The sequence below is a fragment of the Piliocolobus tephrosceles genome, chromosome 21 (assembly GCF_002776525.5).
Source record: "Piliocolobus tephrosceles isolate RC106 chromosome 21, ASM277652v3, whole genome shotgun sequence".
In the NCBI taxonomy this organism is placed as follows: domain Eukaryota; kingdom Metazoa; phylum Chordata; class Mammalia; order Primates; family Cercopithecidae; genus Piliocolobus; species Piliocolobus tephrosceles.
Genome location: NC_045454.1, coordinates 36,870,776 through 36,886,725, shown reverse-complemented (window position 1 = coordinate 36,886,725; position 15,950 = coordinate 36,870,776). Strand labels below are relative to the sequence as shown.

General features: G+C 51.9%; 1 protein-coding gene across 10 annotated transcripts in view; it reads right to left on the bottom strand.

The window, feature by feature from the left end:
* Positions 1–210: 210 nt before the first annotated feature.
* Positions 211–15,950, bottom strand: part of EPS15L1 (epidermal growth factor receptor pathway substrate 15 like 1) — a 119,780-nt gene continuing 104,040 nt past the window's right edge. For 4 of the 10 annotated variants that reach the window (XM_026456919.2, XM_026456921.1, XM_026456920.1 and 1 more), the window contains 2 exons: positions 7,038–7,243; positions 214–821 (listed from right to left, as the gene is read on the bottom strand). In XM_026456919.2, the coding sequence (XP_026312704.1) occupies positions 675–821; positions 7,038–7,243 (353 nt within the window). In that variant the 3' untranslated portion in view covers positions 214–674. Of the gene's footprint in view, positions 822–7,037; positions 7,244–15,950 lie in introns of all 10 variants that reach the window. The other 6 variants (XM_026456924.1, XM_026456926.1, XR_003309936.1 and 3 more) reach the window with 5 other exon arrangements.

Below are 15,950 nucleotides of genomic sequence, written 5' to 3'. Positions count from 1 at the left end.
AGAATTGTTTAAGTCAAGGAGTTTGAGACCAGCCTGGGCAACATGGCAAGATCCCATCTCTTTAAATTAAAAAAAAAAAAAAAATTACACACAAAAAAAGTAAAAACTTAAGATTTAAAGAGCAATGCTCCACCTATTTTTGCAAGGTTGATCTGCTTCCTGATACCCATGCAGGGAAAACAATGTTTACAGAGATTAAAGAAGCTTCTCTTGTTTTGTATTAAAATATTTTATATTAATCATTCAAACTTCATTTTATACAACGAATGCATACACCACTGGGGGAGTGTCTGACTGATGCGTGGGAGGGCGGGCGGAGATGTCTGCAGCTATGAGTAGGGAGGAGGCCGGGAGGCCCTGGGTGCTTCCTCTCCTCAACTGACCAGCCGTGTGTTTGTTCCCAGAGCAAGAGCGGGAGACGGTCAGCCCCGGGGGGGGATGGCACAGTAGAGAGACAGACCTGTAGAAGTGGTGGCCAAGGCCTCCATAAGGGCTTCCCCAGGAGATGTGCCCTTTCCAGGTCTTGCAGCCAGTTTGCTCACCCTGAACGAGCCCCCGAGTCCCGGTCCTTGGAGTACGGTGGCGACGGTGTGTGTGTGTGTGTATATAGGCATCTGCACTGCCCCCTCTCTGGAACCTGCCCGTGCCCTGTCCCGCCTGCACATGGCCCTTGCCTAGGCGGCAGGCATGTCAGCCTTGCTGAGCGCGATGGCCAGTTCCAGGTCCTCCTGCTCCTGCCGCCGCAGCCGCGCCAGCCTCTCCTGTTCCGCCTTCTCGCTCTCCCGCTTGGCCCACGCCAGCTGCTGCTCCTCATTGCCAAACTGCAAAGGAAAAACGGAGAGTGGGTGATGTGGCCCAGGGGTTGGGACCTGCAGGCTGAAGGGAGGCAGGGAATGCGTGGGAGAGGGACAGGCCTGCCCACCGCCCGGCGGAGGGTCCGATGTGCAGGGGAAAAGCGTGTCTTGGCTGGGCCCAGTGGGTGCGCAAGCCTGGCTCAGGACCCCCATCTGGAAGGCAGAGAGGACGGGATGCATGATTGAGTGTGATCTTAACCGTGACCTCTGGGCCTCAGAAAAACCAGCCACCCTGCCCCACGCAGAGAAGTGAGGATGGGCCCTTGATGCTGGTGGCCAAGAGGTGCAAAGATGGGGAAGTTCGAGTGTGCATGGCTCTAAAGCCCCACGGTGCAGACAATTCTGCACTCTGAGAACGCGGTATTTCTACCTCCGGCCACGCTCCAGAGAGCTCTGAGACCCTCTAAGGGTCCTTTTCTTTTCCCTTTTTTTTTTTTTTGAGTCGGAGTCTCGCTGTGTTGCCCAGGCTGGAGTGCGGTGGCACGGTCTTGGCTCACTGCAACCTCCGCCTCCCGGGTTCAAGGGATTCTCCTGCCTCAGCCTCCTGAGTAGCTGGGATTACAGGGGTGCGCTACCATGCCCGGCTCATTTTTGTTTTGTTTTGTTTTGGGATGGAGTCTCGCTCTGTTACCCAGGCTGGAGTGCAATGGAGCAATCTCGGCTCACTGCAAGCTCCGCCTCCCGGGTTCCCGCCATTCTCCTGCCTCAGCCTCCCAGGTAGCTGGGACTACAGGCATGCGCCACTATGCCCAGCTAATTTTTTTGTATTTTTAGTAGAGACGGGGTTTCACCATGTTAGCCAGGATGGTCTCGAGCTCCTGACCTCGTGATCTGCCCGCCTCAGCCTCCCAAAGTGCTGGGTTTACAGGCTTGAGCCACTGCGCCTGGCCAATTTTTGTACTTTTAGTAGAGACAGGGTTTCACCATGTTGGTCAGGCTGGTGTTGAACTCCTGACCTTGTGATCCACCTGCCTCAGCCTCCCAAAGTGCTGGGATTACAGGCGTGAGCCACTGTGCCCGGCTCTGAGGGTTGATTTCTCCCAGAACACTGACAAAAGCTGTGGCATTTACACTGCCATTTAGTCAAGTTTTTATCTGTGGGGTGTTTTTCTAAAATGTTCCGTTAAAATAAGAACTTAAAAAAGGGAGAAAAGTATCTTGATGCTGAGCTAGGTGATTTCAAACAACTCAAAGTACTTTAGTTATGAAAAGAAAAGCCACGTCCCACAAGCTCCTCCCCCAGGGTGGGTCCCCATGTCCCAGACGTCCGAGAGGTCACTGGCATCATCGGCCCCCTCAGGAAAGCTGCTACCGCTTAGGGACTAAAAGGATTCCCTTATTAACATCTCTCTGCGATGCACTGCCTCTGACCAGCTCTCTGCTAAATGCTGGAGTAACACCAAAGATAACACACGCGGTGGCTCTTCCCCAGGCGCCCTTGGGAGCAGAAATACACAAACGATCCCAGTACAATCCAGGACCCAGGCTCTCGAGGAGGGCCCCGCAGACTCCCCAGGGAGGATGGGGAAGGAAGCACACAGGAACACTCACGGCCTCTCCACCACACGCAACACTATGTCTGTGTGACAACCTGGGGGTGGGCCCGCTGTCATGTCATCCCTCTGACAGCTGGGGACGCTGAGGCCAGGGAAGGGGTGGCTCACACTCTACACCTTTTTCCCCCAGGCCAGCGCAGGGTGGGATACCGGCTGAAACTGACAGGGAGGATGCGTCCCCATGAGGTTGGGGGTGTGAGGCTCAATGCCCGACCTTGGGGTTGCCAGGACAAAGCATGGGGTGGGATAAGCCAGACTGAGGAGGGGCTCATGGGCCCCAGAAAGGAGCTGGGATTTCCCTGTGGAGACTCCGTGGGTGAGTGAGTTGGGTGATCAGATTGGCAGCGTCTGGATATTTCATGGCTTGATGGTGGCATAAGCGGGGGTCGGGAGAGACGAGGGCCAGATGGCAGGGCTGTGGGGACTGGGCCAGGTGCAGGAGCGGGTGGATGCAAGAACCCTGGTTGGGAGGCAGATGTGGCAGTGAGGAGGACGTGGAGGCCTGCAGGCCTCCCTCTAGCTGGCCTCAGGACCCAGACGGGGGACAGGCAGAGTGTCAGTATCAAGAAAAGACATCTCTCGGAGGAAGGGCTGAGTCTTGACTTCTTAAAGAGGCACTGCCCAGCTAAACACTTGGGGGTCTGATGAGTCTCCAGGTCGGACTCCCTTCTTGCCATTGTGTCACCGCCATGGGCACAGATAATCTCCCCCCACCCCACTTTGGGGAATTTTCCAACACCGCATGGGGAGAAAAACAAGGAAAAAAACAAGTGCAGGTGGAAATTATTCCATGGTGCTGCTGACAACAGTGGGAGGGAGACAGCGCGGCTGACGGGGACCTCACCCTCCACCAGCCTTGAGGACAGAGTGGGTGAGAGCTGACGGTAATATTCGCCCGGATCCAAATCAAAGCCTGGAACGGCCAAGTGACCGGCCTGCTGGGTCTGAACCACAGGCCCCTGGTCTTCTTTGGCCCCGCTGAATTCCCGTGTCTCAGAGTGTCACGGAAGTGCCTTCTGCTTGAGGGATCTGTGTTTCCAAATGAAACTTCCAGTAGGAAAGTTCCCGGTGCCTTCATAGTTGACTGGTTCAAGGCCAGCTCATGAATCCACTACGGAGACATGCAAGCATGCACTTAGGAGGCACGCTGAGCTGTGAGGGCTGTGAGAGCTCTCCGGAAAGGGGACTCCACGGCTCCCTCTGCGTCTGCGGTCTTAGCCCTGGACGGGGCTACCTTCTAGTTCTCAGATCTGGGTGGGTCACATGGGCCAGAATCTGGATGCCTGTGGGTGTGGCTGATGCAAAATCAATAGTGGCTGGGATTCACACCGGCTCTGATTTCTGCTTTCCTTTGGCACTACCATGGAACCGAGACACCGCAGGGGCGGGACACACCGCCCTCGCCAAGGTCTGCCCACTCAGGATACGGTTCATTTTCAGAAGCAAATAAGTGGTTCATTTCGACAGCCTCTTAGAAATCCGCAGTTCAGACAGCTCAGCACGCTGGGCGATGGGACAGCCTGGGGAGGCGCCCGGCACCTGTCCTCACTAGGAACGGACACTGGCACTCCAAGGCGTCTGATGGCACTTCCACCCCACCATGTGCAGGACACGCCTAGCCACTTCCTATTCATTCACTTACTCTGACATTGAGATCGCATCCAACTCCTTCAGTAATTCAAAGCATGGCCTAGCTGATCTGATATTTGCACTGCTCTTAATTCGAACTTCCAAAAGAACCATTCTGCTCACCTAGAAATGCCACTTCCTAATACACACATTTGCCTGAGACAGAAAGGCCTGCTTTTAAAGAAATACCAGAGAGGGAAGAGGGTTCCCGGGAACAGCCACACGCACCAATAACCCACTGATGGAAATTTGGGGCTTGTAAATTAGAGGGTTCTGGAGAGGCACAGCTGGGGCACCACCTCCACAAGTGAGGTGGGGGTGACCTGGGCCCCCTGACTGCCATCGTGGACTGGGCTGCTCCTGCACAGGTGAAAACGTGCCCTGAACAGCAGTCTCAGAACATCCGAAAGAGTCACGCTGCCAATCTGCCGGACAGCCCTCTTGGCATCTGCTCAGGGAAGTGGAATCATCCAAACCAGAGGAAGCAGCTCTGCCCTCTTCTAAGTTAGCACAAATACTCAAGATCCAGCGGACCCAGAACCCCCCGGCTGATCGGCTGAGCCCCCGAATGCCGTGAACATGGAGAGACGCCTCGAGTCCCCAGACGGGGCTGGTTATGGATGATTTTGGACAACGATACGACCCAAGGGGACAAGCAAAAACAATGAAGGATCCTGTCTTCACTCACCCCATCCCTTCGGAGTGGCTGAAGTACACTATCTGATCATTTCCTCTGGAAAAAACTGGGGTGTCTGCAGTGGGAAAAGTGATTTTAAGCAGAAAACAGGCCTGGTGCAGGGGCTCATGCCTGTAATCCCAACGCTTTGGGAGGCCGAGGCAGGAGGATCGTTTGAGCCCAGAGTTCAAAGACCAGTCTGGGTAGTAAAGCAAGACCTTGTCTCCACCAGAACATTTTAAAATTAGCCAGATGTGGTGGTGTGTGCCTGAGGTCCCAGCTACATGGGAGGCTCAGGCGGGACGACTGCTAGAGCCCAGGAGGTCAAGGCTGCGGTGAAGTTGTGATTGCACCACTGTACTCCAGCCTGGGCAACAGAGTGAGACCCATCTCTGAAAATGTAAAACCCAAAAAACTAGGTGAAAAAAACCCCCAGAAAACAGCAGGGCTGTACCCAGGCCTGGGTGGAATTTGCTCTCCCACCGGGAGAGGAGGGTGATAAACTGACTGGCGCTGTTTTAAAACTTCAGTTAACAATTGTTCTGGAACTACCAGAAATGCTAAACCAAACGATACCTTGAAATCTTGGGTGGTTTTTTTCTTTTTTTTTTTTTTTAATGTTTTTGAAAAAACGAGCCCTTTGGGGGTTGGGGTCACAGGAAATAGAACTATGAATTTCAGAAAGAGAACAGTCATTTCTTCAAGCTGCCGTTCACCCCACTTACCTAACTCTTCCCTATCCAAGACAGAGTACCTGAGTCATGTGTGAAGAGTACTGTTTTCTTTAAATCAGCATTTAATATTTTTCCACCAGAAAATAAATGAAGGGCTATTCAAGAAACTCTAGATAAAGCAGGTTTTGTTTCTGGCTTTTATTAACAATGTCACCATTTTGTATAGCCCCTCAGGGCGCATCTAGGGTCAACAAAATCAAACTCACTACAGTTGTAAAATATTTATAGGTCACCAAGAGCCAGAAACAGGTCAGGGTCTTGGGAGACCTAAATAAGCCACACAGGCCAGTCATGTGCAACCCCAGTACTTCAAGGTGGGAAGGACAGCTTGAGGCCAGGAGGTCCAGACCAGCCCAGGCAACACAGCAAGACCCGATCTCTACCAAAAAAATCAAAAATCAGCCTTGCGTGGTGTTGCACGCCTGTCGTCCCAGCTACTCAGGAGGCCAAGACAGGAGGATTGCTTGAGCCCAGGAATTCGGGGCTACAAGTGAGCTCTGATCGTGCCAATGCAGTCCAGCCTGGGCAACATAAGGAGACCCTGTCGCTAAAATAAATAATTGATAAATAAGCCATAGGATAGCTGTGCACGGTGGAGATCATCAAGATGGCTCAGAAACAAATCAGGTGCTTTCTGTGCATTGACATGGCAGGGCCTGTGTTCAAAGAGCCATCCCAGGAGTCGGAGCATCTATAAATAACACGTCTCACACCTAATGATGAAGGAACTAACAAGCTCAAAGGAAGAAAGCGAGTGCGTCACACACAATAAAGCCAATTCTGGGCAGACAACACCTGAAGCTTTCAGAAAACAAGATTTTCACGTATCAAGGAAGCTACTAAAAACTCCTTGAAGCGACGGCATGTTACAATCCGGAGTATTTTTCACACAGAGAAAAACAAAGCCAGGCTTTCAAAATCCTGGGATTTGCTTCTGAAAAGGCACTAAACTTTGCTCAGCAGCTTTTTTGAGCTCTTTTTGTTTTGGTTTTCAGAGTGGCTATTCTAGACTGGATTTCTTTTTTCATTGGAGCTGGTAACTGACATTTAAAAGCTTTTAAAAAACAGAAAACAACAAAAAAACTTCAAATTGCTCTTCCCTGGTGTGATCTGCCTGAAGTCCTTCAGTTTGTACTTGTGGCACAAAAGGCATGGGGCGGGACTATGAGAACTTGTGCACAAAGGGCTTTGGGGACAGCAGAACCCTAATGTAACTTTTGCAGTCTTTTTTTCATACTTTGGAAGTGTTTGACATCTTGGCTTCCAAAAACCAGTGAACATAACAGCCTCGGTGTGACAGAAATAATACAAGGAATCTACCATGAAGGACAGATAGGTCCCGCTTCCCTGCTGGAAGAAAACATGCCCTTACGATAGAGCATCAAAACCGCGGCTCTTTTTTTTTTATTGAGAAATTGTTTTTCTTACAGAAGTGGCAGTGTAGAATAAATAACGCGACGGACAGAGAGTGTGAGGTACCAAGAGGCTAAAGAAGCTGGGAGGTTTGCCTTTAAAAAGAGACAAAAATCCCAGGGAAGCTGCAAGCGGAAGGAGGGGGTGTGGCCCGGAGGCGGAGGACTCAACTTACAGAGGTGAAGTCTGCAAAGCCCGAGGCAGAGGCCTTAGAAGGTTTAGCTGCAGAGGAGGGGACAAATGGGTCTTTTCCACTAAACGGGTCCCCAAACCCCTTTTTACTTTGGAACGGGTCGCCGCTGTCAGCCCCAAGTGGCTGGAATGGATCGGGGGCCTCGGGAAAGTCTGCAGAACCAAGCTGGCTTACAGGTGTACTTTTACCTGGAAAGTTTAGGAGAAAAAAAAAAAAAGAAGAAGAAAGAAAGAAATATGAGTTACTCACCCGGACAGAGCAGAATGCCGGTGGGCACAAGCCTGGCGCGCTTCTCTGGGAAGAGCTTGGAATTTGGCTAACAGGCGGGATGGGGGTAGCCTGGGGAATCCCAGTTTTAATCAGCTTTATCCCAGGGGCTTAACGGGTTGTGAACAACACAGGAAAAACACTTCAGATGACTCCCATACACAACACACACAGAGGAGCTAAAACTTGAGTTGTCCTTGAATAGTTTGCATGCAGGTACGTTTCAAACAGATTCAATTTAGCATGGCAACACATTTACTAACACAGTAATTTAAAAAATCATGGCTGAGCAGAAAAATACACTGCAAGCTTCTAACAGTAAAAAAAAAAAAAAAAAAAGGCGGGGTGGGGGAGAGTTACTTACAAATGAAGAGGGATTAGTTTCACAAGGTGGTATGGTTAGTAGGCGTGTTAGTTATGAGGGTCTGCACACAGCTCTGCCACGCTGAGGTTTAAGTTCTTTTTTTTTTTTCTTTTTTGAGACAGAGTCTGGCTCTGTCACCTGGGCTGAAATGCAGTGGTGCAATCATGGCTCCTTAGAAGGTTTAGCCTGGTGGCCTTGGCCTCCAGGGCTCAAGTGATCCTCCCACCTCAGCCTCCTACAGGCATGAGCCACCATGCGTGGCTAATTTTTGTATTTTTAGTAGAGATGGGATTTTGCCATGTTGCCCAGGCTAACCTCAAACTCCTGGCCTCAAGTCATCTGCCCGCCTCAGCCTTCCAAAGTGCTGGGATGACAGGCATGAGCCACTGTGCTTGGCCTTAAGTTCTTTTTTAGCCCCCACTTCTGTCCCTCTGGTGTTGGTGGCTCCAAGGGGCAGGGTTTGTCTGGGCCTTTCTGGGCTTCTGACAAGCAGGGAACTCCAGGATGCCCAGTCCCGACAAGGCGTATCTTGACAGGAAGGTGGGAAAGAAGGGTTCAGAAGTGGAGGCAAATGAGACTGTGTGAGGGACATGGTCTGAAGACAGGTGGCTTTTCCCAATGCATACTGCCAATGTACCAGAACATTCCACCAAGAAGCAGAGGCCTGTTGAGATCTGTTTGGTGACGGGAGGTCCCACCTGCCAGGCCTTCTAGCATCTGCAGTTTGCAGGCCAGCCGGGCTGACTCCATGCTCCTGTCTGACACCCCTCTATCTGCCCAACGGGGTCCCTGGGCATTCAATGTGGTCCATGCAGCACCCTAGACTGGAGGCTCAGTAACATGTAACACGATTCCAGTGTGTTAACTCTGGAAGTTTCGAGGCTAATGTTTAGAAAGAAACCAGGAACTTTCTTTCTAAAGAAAGAAAGTTGACCTTGGATCTCTGGCTGCACCTCCAGAGAGCACCTTGGCTCCCAGCCACACCTGCCCCGCGCACCACCTGAGCCCAGGACGCCTGCCTTCCTCGTCTGGTAGAACGAGCTCACACAGGCCATCTTCGGTCCCTCTCCATGCCCAGATCTAAAGCCGTTCCCTCTGTTCCCGCAGCAGATCAGCCATCCCAGGCCTCATTTTTGAGGCCCCAGGTGTCCCTGTGGGCTCCGGGGCTACAGCCCGCATCTGCTGCCTTTAGCTCTGGGCCTCGGCAAGGGAAAGTGCCTCCTCCCAGCTGACCTCGGTTTCCTTATCTGTGAAGTGGAAATGAGGAGGAGGGTGCCAAACAAGGTGACATTCCTGGGATCCCAGGAGTCTGCTCCCACTCAGTGTCCTGCACCGCTGTGCCCAGCGTGGGCCAGTGAGACCCTGACCTGTAGCCCCCCCTTGCCTGTAGCCCTACTTCTGGAAACGGAAATTCACTTTTCTCTTGACTGGCAGTTCTGGGCCAGCATAAGGACTGCTGCTTTCTTTTGCGTATTCAAGGAAAAAGTCTTCCTTCCCATGGTTTGCACAGAAGGACTTGGAGACAAACTCCCCGACAGCCCACCCTCGCGGCCTGCCTGCCTCCGCCTGTCCCACAAGGTTCCACCAGGGTCACCGTCACATCCTTGGCTGACCTCTGGCCACTGGCTGTGGGAGATCCTTCCAGACTCTCCCCATCTGTGTGATTCCATCTAAGAGGCCCCTCCTTGGGGTTGGAGGGAGAGCTGTCCTGGGCTCTATTAGGACTCACATGGATGAGAAAGGAGGGAGAGCGAGGCCTGGTATCAGTCTCCTCCTGTGGCCTCAAATCAATTCACTGTCAGCCCCAAGGCCCAGTTAGCAAAGGGGGCCCTGGGATCCGGAAGGGGCCCACACGGACTATCTTTGCCAAAATTTGTGGGCAAGCCATGCTGGAGACCCTTCCCTAGAGGGGTAGCGCCCAGCCCACGCGGGCAGGACAGGAATGTGGCCCCTCCGCCTCCGACAGCGCCTGCCCTCTCAGGGCAGTCCCCATGTGCCCCTCTTTCTCTATCCCCAGATGTCCCTCCCACCTTCAGCTCTACTGCAGCCTCCTCCTACCCCTGACCTCCCCAGGTCTGCAGAGCAGGGTGATCTGGCCCAGCCCGCAGCCCCTGGGCTGGTTCCACTGGCCTTGAGGAACTGCCTCACACCCCCACCTGGAGACCGCCTCCCATGCAGGGCCACTCCTGGTCCCAGGCACGAGCCAATGGGAAGCCAAGGCCTCGCTGCAGGGTCTCCAGGACTTGTCCCCTTCCCTCTCCTAAGGCCCAAGGGACGGGCAGGCAGCTCTGGCTGGAGGCGGTCAAGTGAGGCCTGCCCAGGCTCCTGTGAACCCCAGGCTGTCCACTGGAGCAGAGGGGACTCCTGAGCAGGATGGCGGGTGGGCGAGGGCCCCTCACTTCCACCCTCCCGTCCCTAGAAGCCTCGTCTCCCTATTGGCTACCCACCAGCTCGGCTCCCTTCCCTGTGAGCCAAACCCACCCAGCAAAGTGGGCTCTTAACACAGGTAGGCCCCAGCACCCTGCGCAGACTGCTTGAGGGCTTCCCCCACTTGGGGATGACACCCCAGTTTTGTCCAGGTGGCACCTCCTTCCCCAGGAACCCCCAAACCCAGGGCTTCTTTCCTGGCTATGCCTTGTCCCTCCGCCTGGAAGGCGCTCCCAACTGGAATGCCATCACAGGTGGGGGCCTTCTCAGGGAAGAAATGGCAGCCCCTTCCCCATCAGGCCTGTGTTCAGTTCTGCAGCCCAGCCCTGGGGCTGGGAGTGGCCCTGGAAGACGGTGGGGGCATGCTGGCCACCCCCTTCAGCCTGGCACCGGCTGCCGTCAGTCTGTTTCTTAATCCGAGCAAAGGGCTGTGTCCCCCCACAATTGTTCGTATGTTCAAGTCCTAACCCCTGTGCCTTAGAATATGACCGTACTTGAAGACAGCATATTTAAAGGGGTAACTGAGTTAAAATGAAGTCGGAGGGTCAATGACTGTCCTCCCTGAAAGAGTTTAGGACACAGATCTACGCGCAGAAACAGCCACGTGCCGATGCGCCAGGCCAAGGAGAAGCCTCAGAAGAAACCAACCGCACTGGCGCCTTGATCTTGTACTTTGAGCCTCTAGAACTGCGGGACAATCCATGTCCACTGTTTAGGCTGATAGAGCAAGTGTGAGCAGGGAGCCACCAAAGCCACGGGCAGGGGCGCCCTGGGGGACAATGTGACAGTGTCCTGCACCCCAGCCTGTGGGTTTGCAGCGGGGAGAGACAGTGACCTCAGCCAGTCCCTGGAGCCCCTGCCTGCCTCTGCCCAGCCTCTCCCTCCACGGGAAAGGCCCCCCACGCCAGGGTCCCTCACCACTCTGTCTGCTTCCCATGGCACTGGCCTCTGGCAGGGCCGAGGGTCAGCTCTGTGAATAGTGGGCCCAGCATACCCATACAAATGCCAGCCAATACTGCCCCATGTCCCTGGCGCCCTCCAGCCCAGGGCTCGCCACAGTGGGCTTCAGGAGGTCCTGGTGAACCAGGTGCCACCTGTTACAGATTCCACAGGTCTCCAGGGACCTGGGGCCCTTTGGAGCAACACCCTGGGGAGCAAGAAGGGAATAAAGGCATCTGGCCTTCCTGGTTTGCAGGAAACAGTGATGTTACTGTGCCTGCTTGGCTATTTATTTTTCCTCGAATACCTATGTGATATGGATCAAATCGCAAGATGCTAGCAGAGGAAACAGGAAGTGTTTCCAGGGGAGAAGCTCAAAGTCCCAGGACACGGTGTAGCCCCCTGGGACGGGCAGCAAGTCCAGGATGGACACTGCTTGATTTCTCAAAGCCGTTCCTGCAGGGAATGATGATCTGAGGCAGATCTGCAAGTATGTGGAGAGGGGTGTAAAGGGAGGTCGCCCCAGCCAGGCCCCCAAGAACAACCGCCACGGTACCGAAGGTTCAAATAAATCAGTCATTTTTGAGCTGCTTTTCTTCTTCTTTTCAATGAAGATCTTCCTCACTTGGTTTGGGGGGTTTAAAAAAGAGATTGGCTTTTGGGAGGAGTGGTTAAGAATTCTGCCTGCTACCATTTCAAGCTGAGGTTTCTGATGCGCAAAGAGGTGATCGGAGATGAAAAGCTTCGTTCACACCAAGAACTGCCTGTGCCTGGTTTTGCTCTGTTGCCGAAACCGTTGTTATTTAGAAATCATGACTACGGTAATATGAAACCAGGGCATATCAACTGCTGGCCTCTTGTTTTCAGAAGGAAAAAAAAACAACAACAACCGTTTTTTTCTCAGTTGTTAGTGTTTGTGCTTTGGCAAAGAGGCGATTTTGGACCTGACATGTGTGAGGTCGGCCGAGTGCCCGGTCCAGCTCTCAACCTTGCTGATGACCAGAGGCTTTGTGCAATTAAAGCCCCCAGCATCACTGCAGGGCCACGGCTCTCAGCCCAAAACTTCCCACTTTTGCTCAGCGATTTATTTTTAGCAGCTGTATTTTTCAAACCTTCTAGGTCTAGTTCCTGCTTTTATGTAACCACTTCTGCTAACTCCTTAATCGTTTTTTCCGATTTTCTGAGGTGTAGCTTATCTCAAACGTGACAAAGTAACTTTAATGTGCCTCCAGTCCCTAAAGCAAAAGCTGCAACGCGCACCCACGGCAGGGTTTTATACTTTTTCATGGCTCCAGAAAACATGAGTAAGGAGACAGCTTTACTGATGTCCATTTCAGAAAAGGGGACGGAAATCGTAAAAACAAAACCCAGAAAAGTTGGTATAGAAACATCTGGGAATGATGGCATTAAACTGGGTATCAGGCATCATCCTGGCACCCGGTTTGATGCCATCATTCCTAGATATTTGCGGCGGGAACTACCGGGGCCCGCAGCAGACGGCAGTGAATAAAGACAAATGAAATTAAAGACCCTCGTGGGTGTGCTGACTGCCTACCGCAGGGAGACTTCATTAACAGGGGGCAAGGGATACAAAATTGAAGAAAAGGCAAAATAGAACTTATTTTCAAACCACAGCAGTTTCAACAGTTACCCAAGCGGTGTACCGAAACCACACACAGGACTGACTTTAGCAAAAACAATATGAACCAAATGGTTTACCACAGTGTGTGCTGTTAAAAAAAAAAAAAAAAAAAAAAAAAATTGGTGGCCGGCTCCACCCTGATAGAAATTTCTTTAATTCTCCTATTTCTGCTATTTCTCAAGCTTCTTCTCGAGGTTGCGCACGTCCCTAGCACCCGGGATCGGGGCTGTGATGGGCTGGCTCTGCTGCACTAGTGTTCTTGGTCAGCAAAGTTTTTCAGGGTTCTGACTTTTCTATCTTGCTTTGCAGGAAGCCCTCCGCTTAAAAGCATTATCAAGAGCTGGGTACCAAAAAAAAAAAAAAAAGAAGGAAAAAAACCACAAAAAACAAAAAATAAAAAAACCAATTGAATAGAAATATACAATTGCAAACCCTAAAAACGGTGAATGCTATAAAAATCTTGGAAAGGAAATTCTCTTGGTTTAAACTTTTTGCTTGGGAGGAGAATAAAAGGCTCGTGTGAGGTAGGGTCTTAATCAATCTGATTAATAAAAATATTATAAATAAACATGTGAGAGAGAGAGAGAGTGTGTGTGTGTGTGTTTGATCCTGGCTGGGTTCTATTTATACAGTATGACACTGGCTAGGTTCTATTTATACAGTGCTGTACTTGGAAAATGCAGTTCTGTAGATGAGAGATAAATACAAAACAAAAGAAAACAAAAAAATACAAAACAAGGGTTTGTGGTCAGGGCAGCTGCCCACCTTCACTATTATCCTATACAACACAGAACCATCACACAACTGTCATTCATCCTACACAACAGGACACACACACACAAGCATCACTGATCCTACACAACAGTGGACACATACACACAGCCATCATTGATCCTACACAACCGGGACACACACCCACAAGCATCACTGATCCTACACAATGGGACACACACCCACAAGCATCACTGATCCTACACAACGGGACACACACCCACAAGCATCACTGATCCTACACAACAGTAGACACATACACACAACCATCATTGATCCTACACAACCAGGGACACACACCCACAAGCATCACTGATCCTACACAACAGGGGACACATACACACAAGCATCATTGGTCCTACACAACAGGGGACACACACCCACAAGCATCATTGATCCTGCACAACAGGAAATGGCCACAAAACTGTCATTCATCCTGCACAATATGGACACCCACACAACACCCATTCATCCTATACAACAGAGGATGCCCACACAATTGTCATTCATCCTGCAGAACACAAGATACCCACACAACTGTCATTCGCCCTACGCAACAGGTGATCCCACACATCTCTCGTTCACCCTGCACAACAGGCACACCCACACAACTGTCATTCATTCCACACAACAGGTGATCCCACAAAACCATCATTCACCCTACACAACACAGACACCTACGCAACTGTCATTCACCCTACACAACCGGTGATCCCACACAACCACAACTGTCATTCATCCTACACAACACAGATGCCCATACAACTGCCAGGCTTCTGAGAGTCACACTGCATAGGAGAGCAGTGGCCCAGCTGGGGCACCACGCCAGCAGAGCTCATCCAAGGCCACTGATATGTCTTATTCCTCCCTCCCCATCCTGCCAGAAGAAAAGCTGAGCTGCAGGGAGAGGGGAGAAAGAGAGAAAACAGCATAGGTTCTCAAATTCATCACTGATGGGGACTTGTCTTGAAAAAGAGTGCTTTTCCCCAACACACGCCAACGTCTTCCTCTGGCTCCCATCTAAGACGCATGAGGGGAGTTCGTTTTTTACAATATAACACACGGGACTACATAAGGGACCCGCAGGCTGCGAGTCCTGCAGGCGCCAGCCCCGCGCGCGCTCTGCCTTAGATCAAAGCTGTGTCAAGCAGCACAGCCCTGGGAGATAAGAATCTGAGGTCCCTGCGATCGCAGCGTTGAGATTTTCCACTAAAAATATTTACCAAATTTTGAGAAAATCTGCTTCATGCATTGAAGGGAACAGGATGAGGTTTGGTTCTGAACTGTTGAGAAAAGCTGAACAAATATTTACTACGAGCCACTGGTGGCCGGTGTGTTTTCCTGCCCTGTGAAGTGTGTGAGGTGGGCAGGGGGCTGTTGAACCCGATGGCTGCGGCCTCATCTTGCCATTAAGAGAAGAAGAAAGCAGGGAGAAGGTGCCGTGCTTTGGGGTCCTCAGAAGGCAAATATCATTTGAAGTGAGAAATAACAATTTTCTAGAGGTTACCACAAAAGGCTCCCATGACATTTACATAAAACCTGCCAGGCAAGGGTTGCTCCAGCCCTGGAAGAAAAAAAAAGGGTGTGTGTGTGCACACGTGTGTGTGTGTGTGTAGGGTGCGGTATGTGATTTGGAAATGAATTTACAAATCACAAGCCAGTCTTCGTGACAAAAATAATACAGACTGGCAGGTGTCACAATTCTGCCTTATTTTAAAAATTGCATTTGTTCTGTGGCGGGCACCTTTGACATAGCCTGCGTAAATACTCCTGGGTGTCAGCGCCATCCTCTGGGGGGATTTCCAGGGAGAGATGCTATCTATGCATGAGCCAGGCATGGGGAGCCCTGACGGAGCAAGGGGGCCCAGCTTTGTTCCTCCCTACGGAGACTGCCAATGTCACAGACACCACCTCTGCAAAGGGTGGGAAGGTGCCTTGCCCACATGTAACAAGATCCCTGAGAATGCCGTGCAGCGAGTCTGAGAGCTGGTTAGGGGTCGTGCATGGAAGAACCCAAAAGAGCCCTTGGGAGGGGAGGAAGTGAGGCGCAGAGCCCAAGAGGAGCTCCCATGGTGGGCGACACTTGGGAAGGCGTCAGGTCTGAGGAGGGGCTGCCACTTCTGCTCTTTATGGCCAGATCCCCCGTTGCCCGAGTGCATGTGCTATTTTGCAGTTAGCAGTGGCAGGCGAGGGGTGCTGACTTCGGGCTTTGAATGGGAGAGATGAAAGATGAGGGGCCATATTCACCCCGCCAGAAAAGCAGGGAGGTGGTGCCCAGAGCTGCAACCAGAACCCCCTTCTGAGGCATCTGCCCCGGCCCTCACCTCCCTCAAGTGGAGCCTCTGCCAAGCAAGGGGTTGAGGTGTCCTGGAGGCAGGTGTACCCGATGTCCCCAGGGCGACGGCTCCCGTCTGTTCACACCTATACTCAGATGCTGGGGTGGGACAGTCCAGCCCCTCTAGGCCTGCACCCCACCCCACAGCCC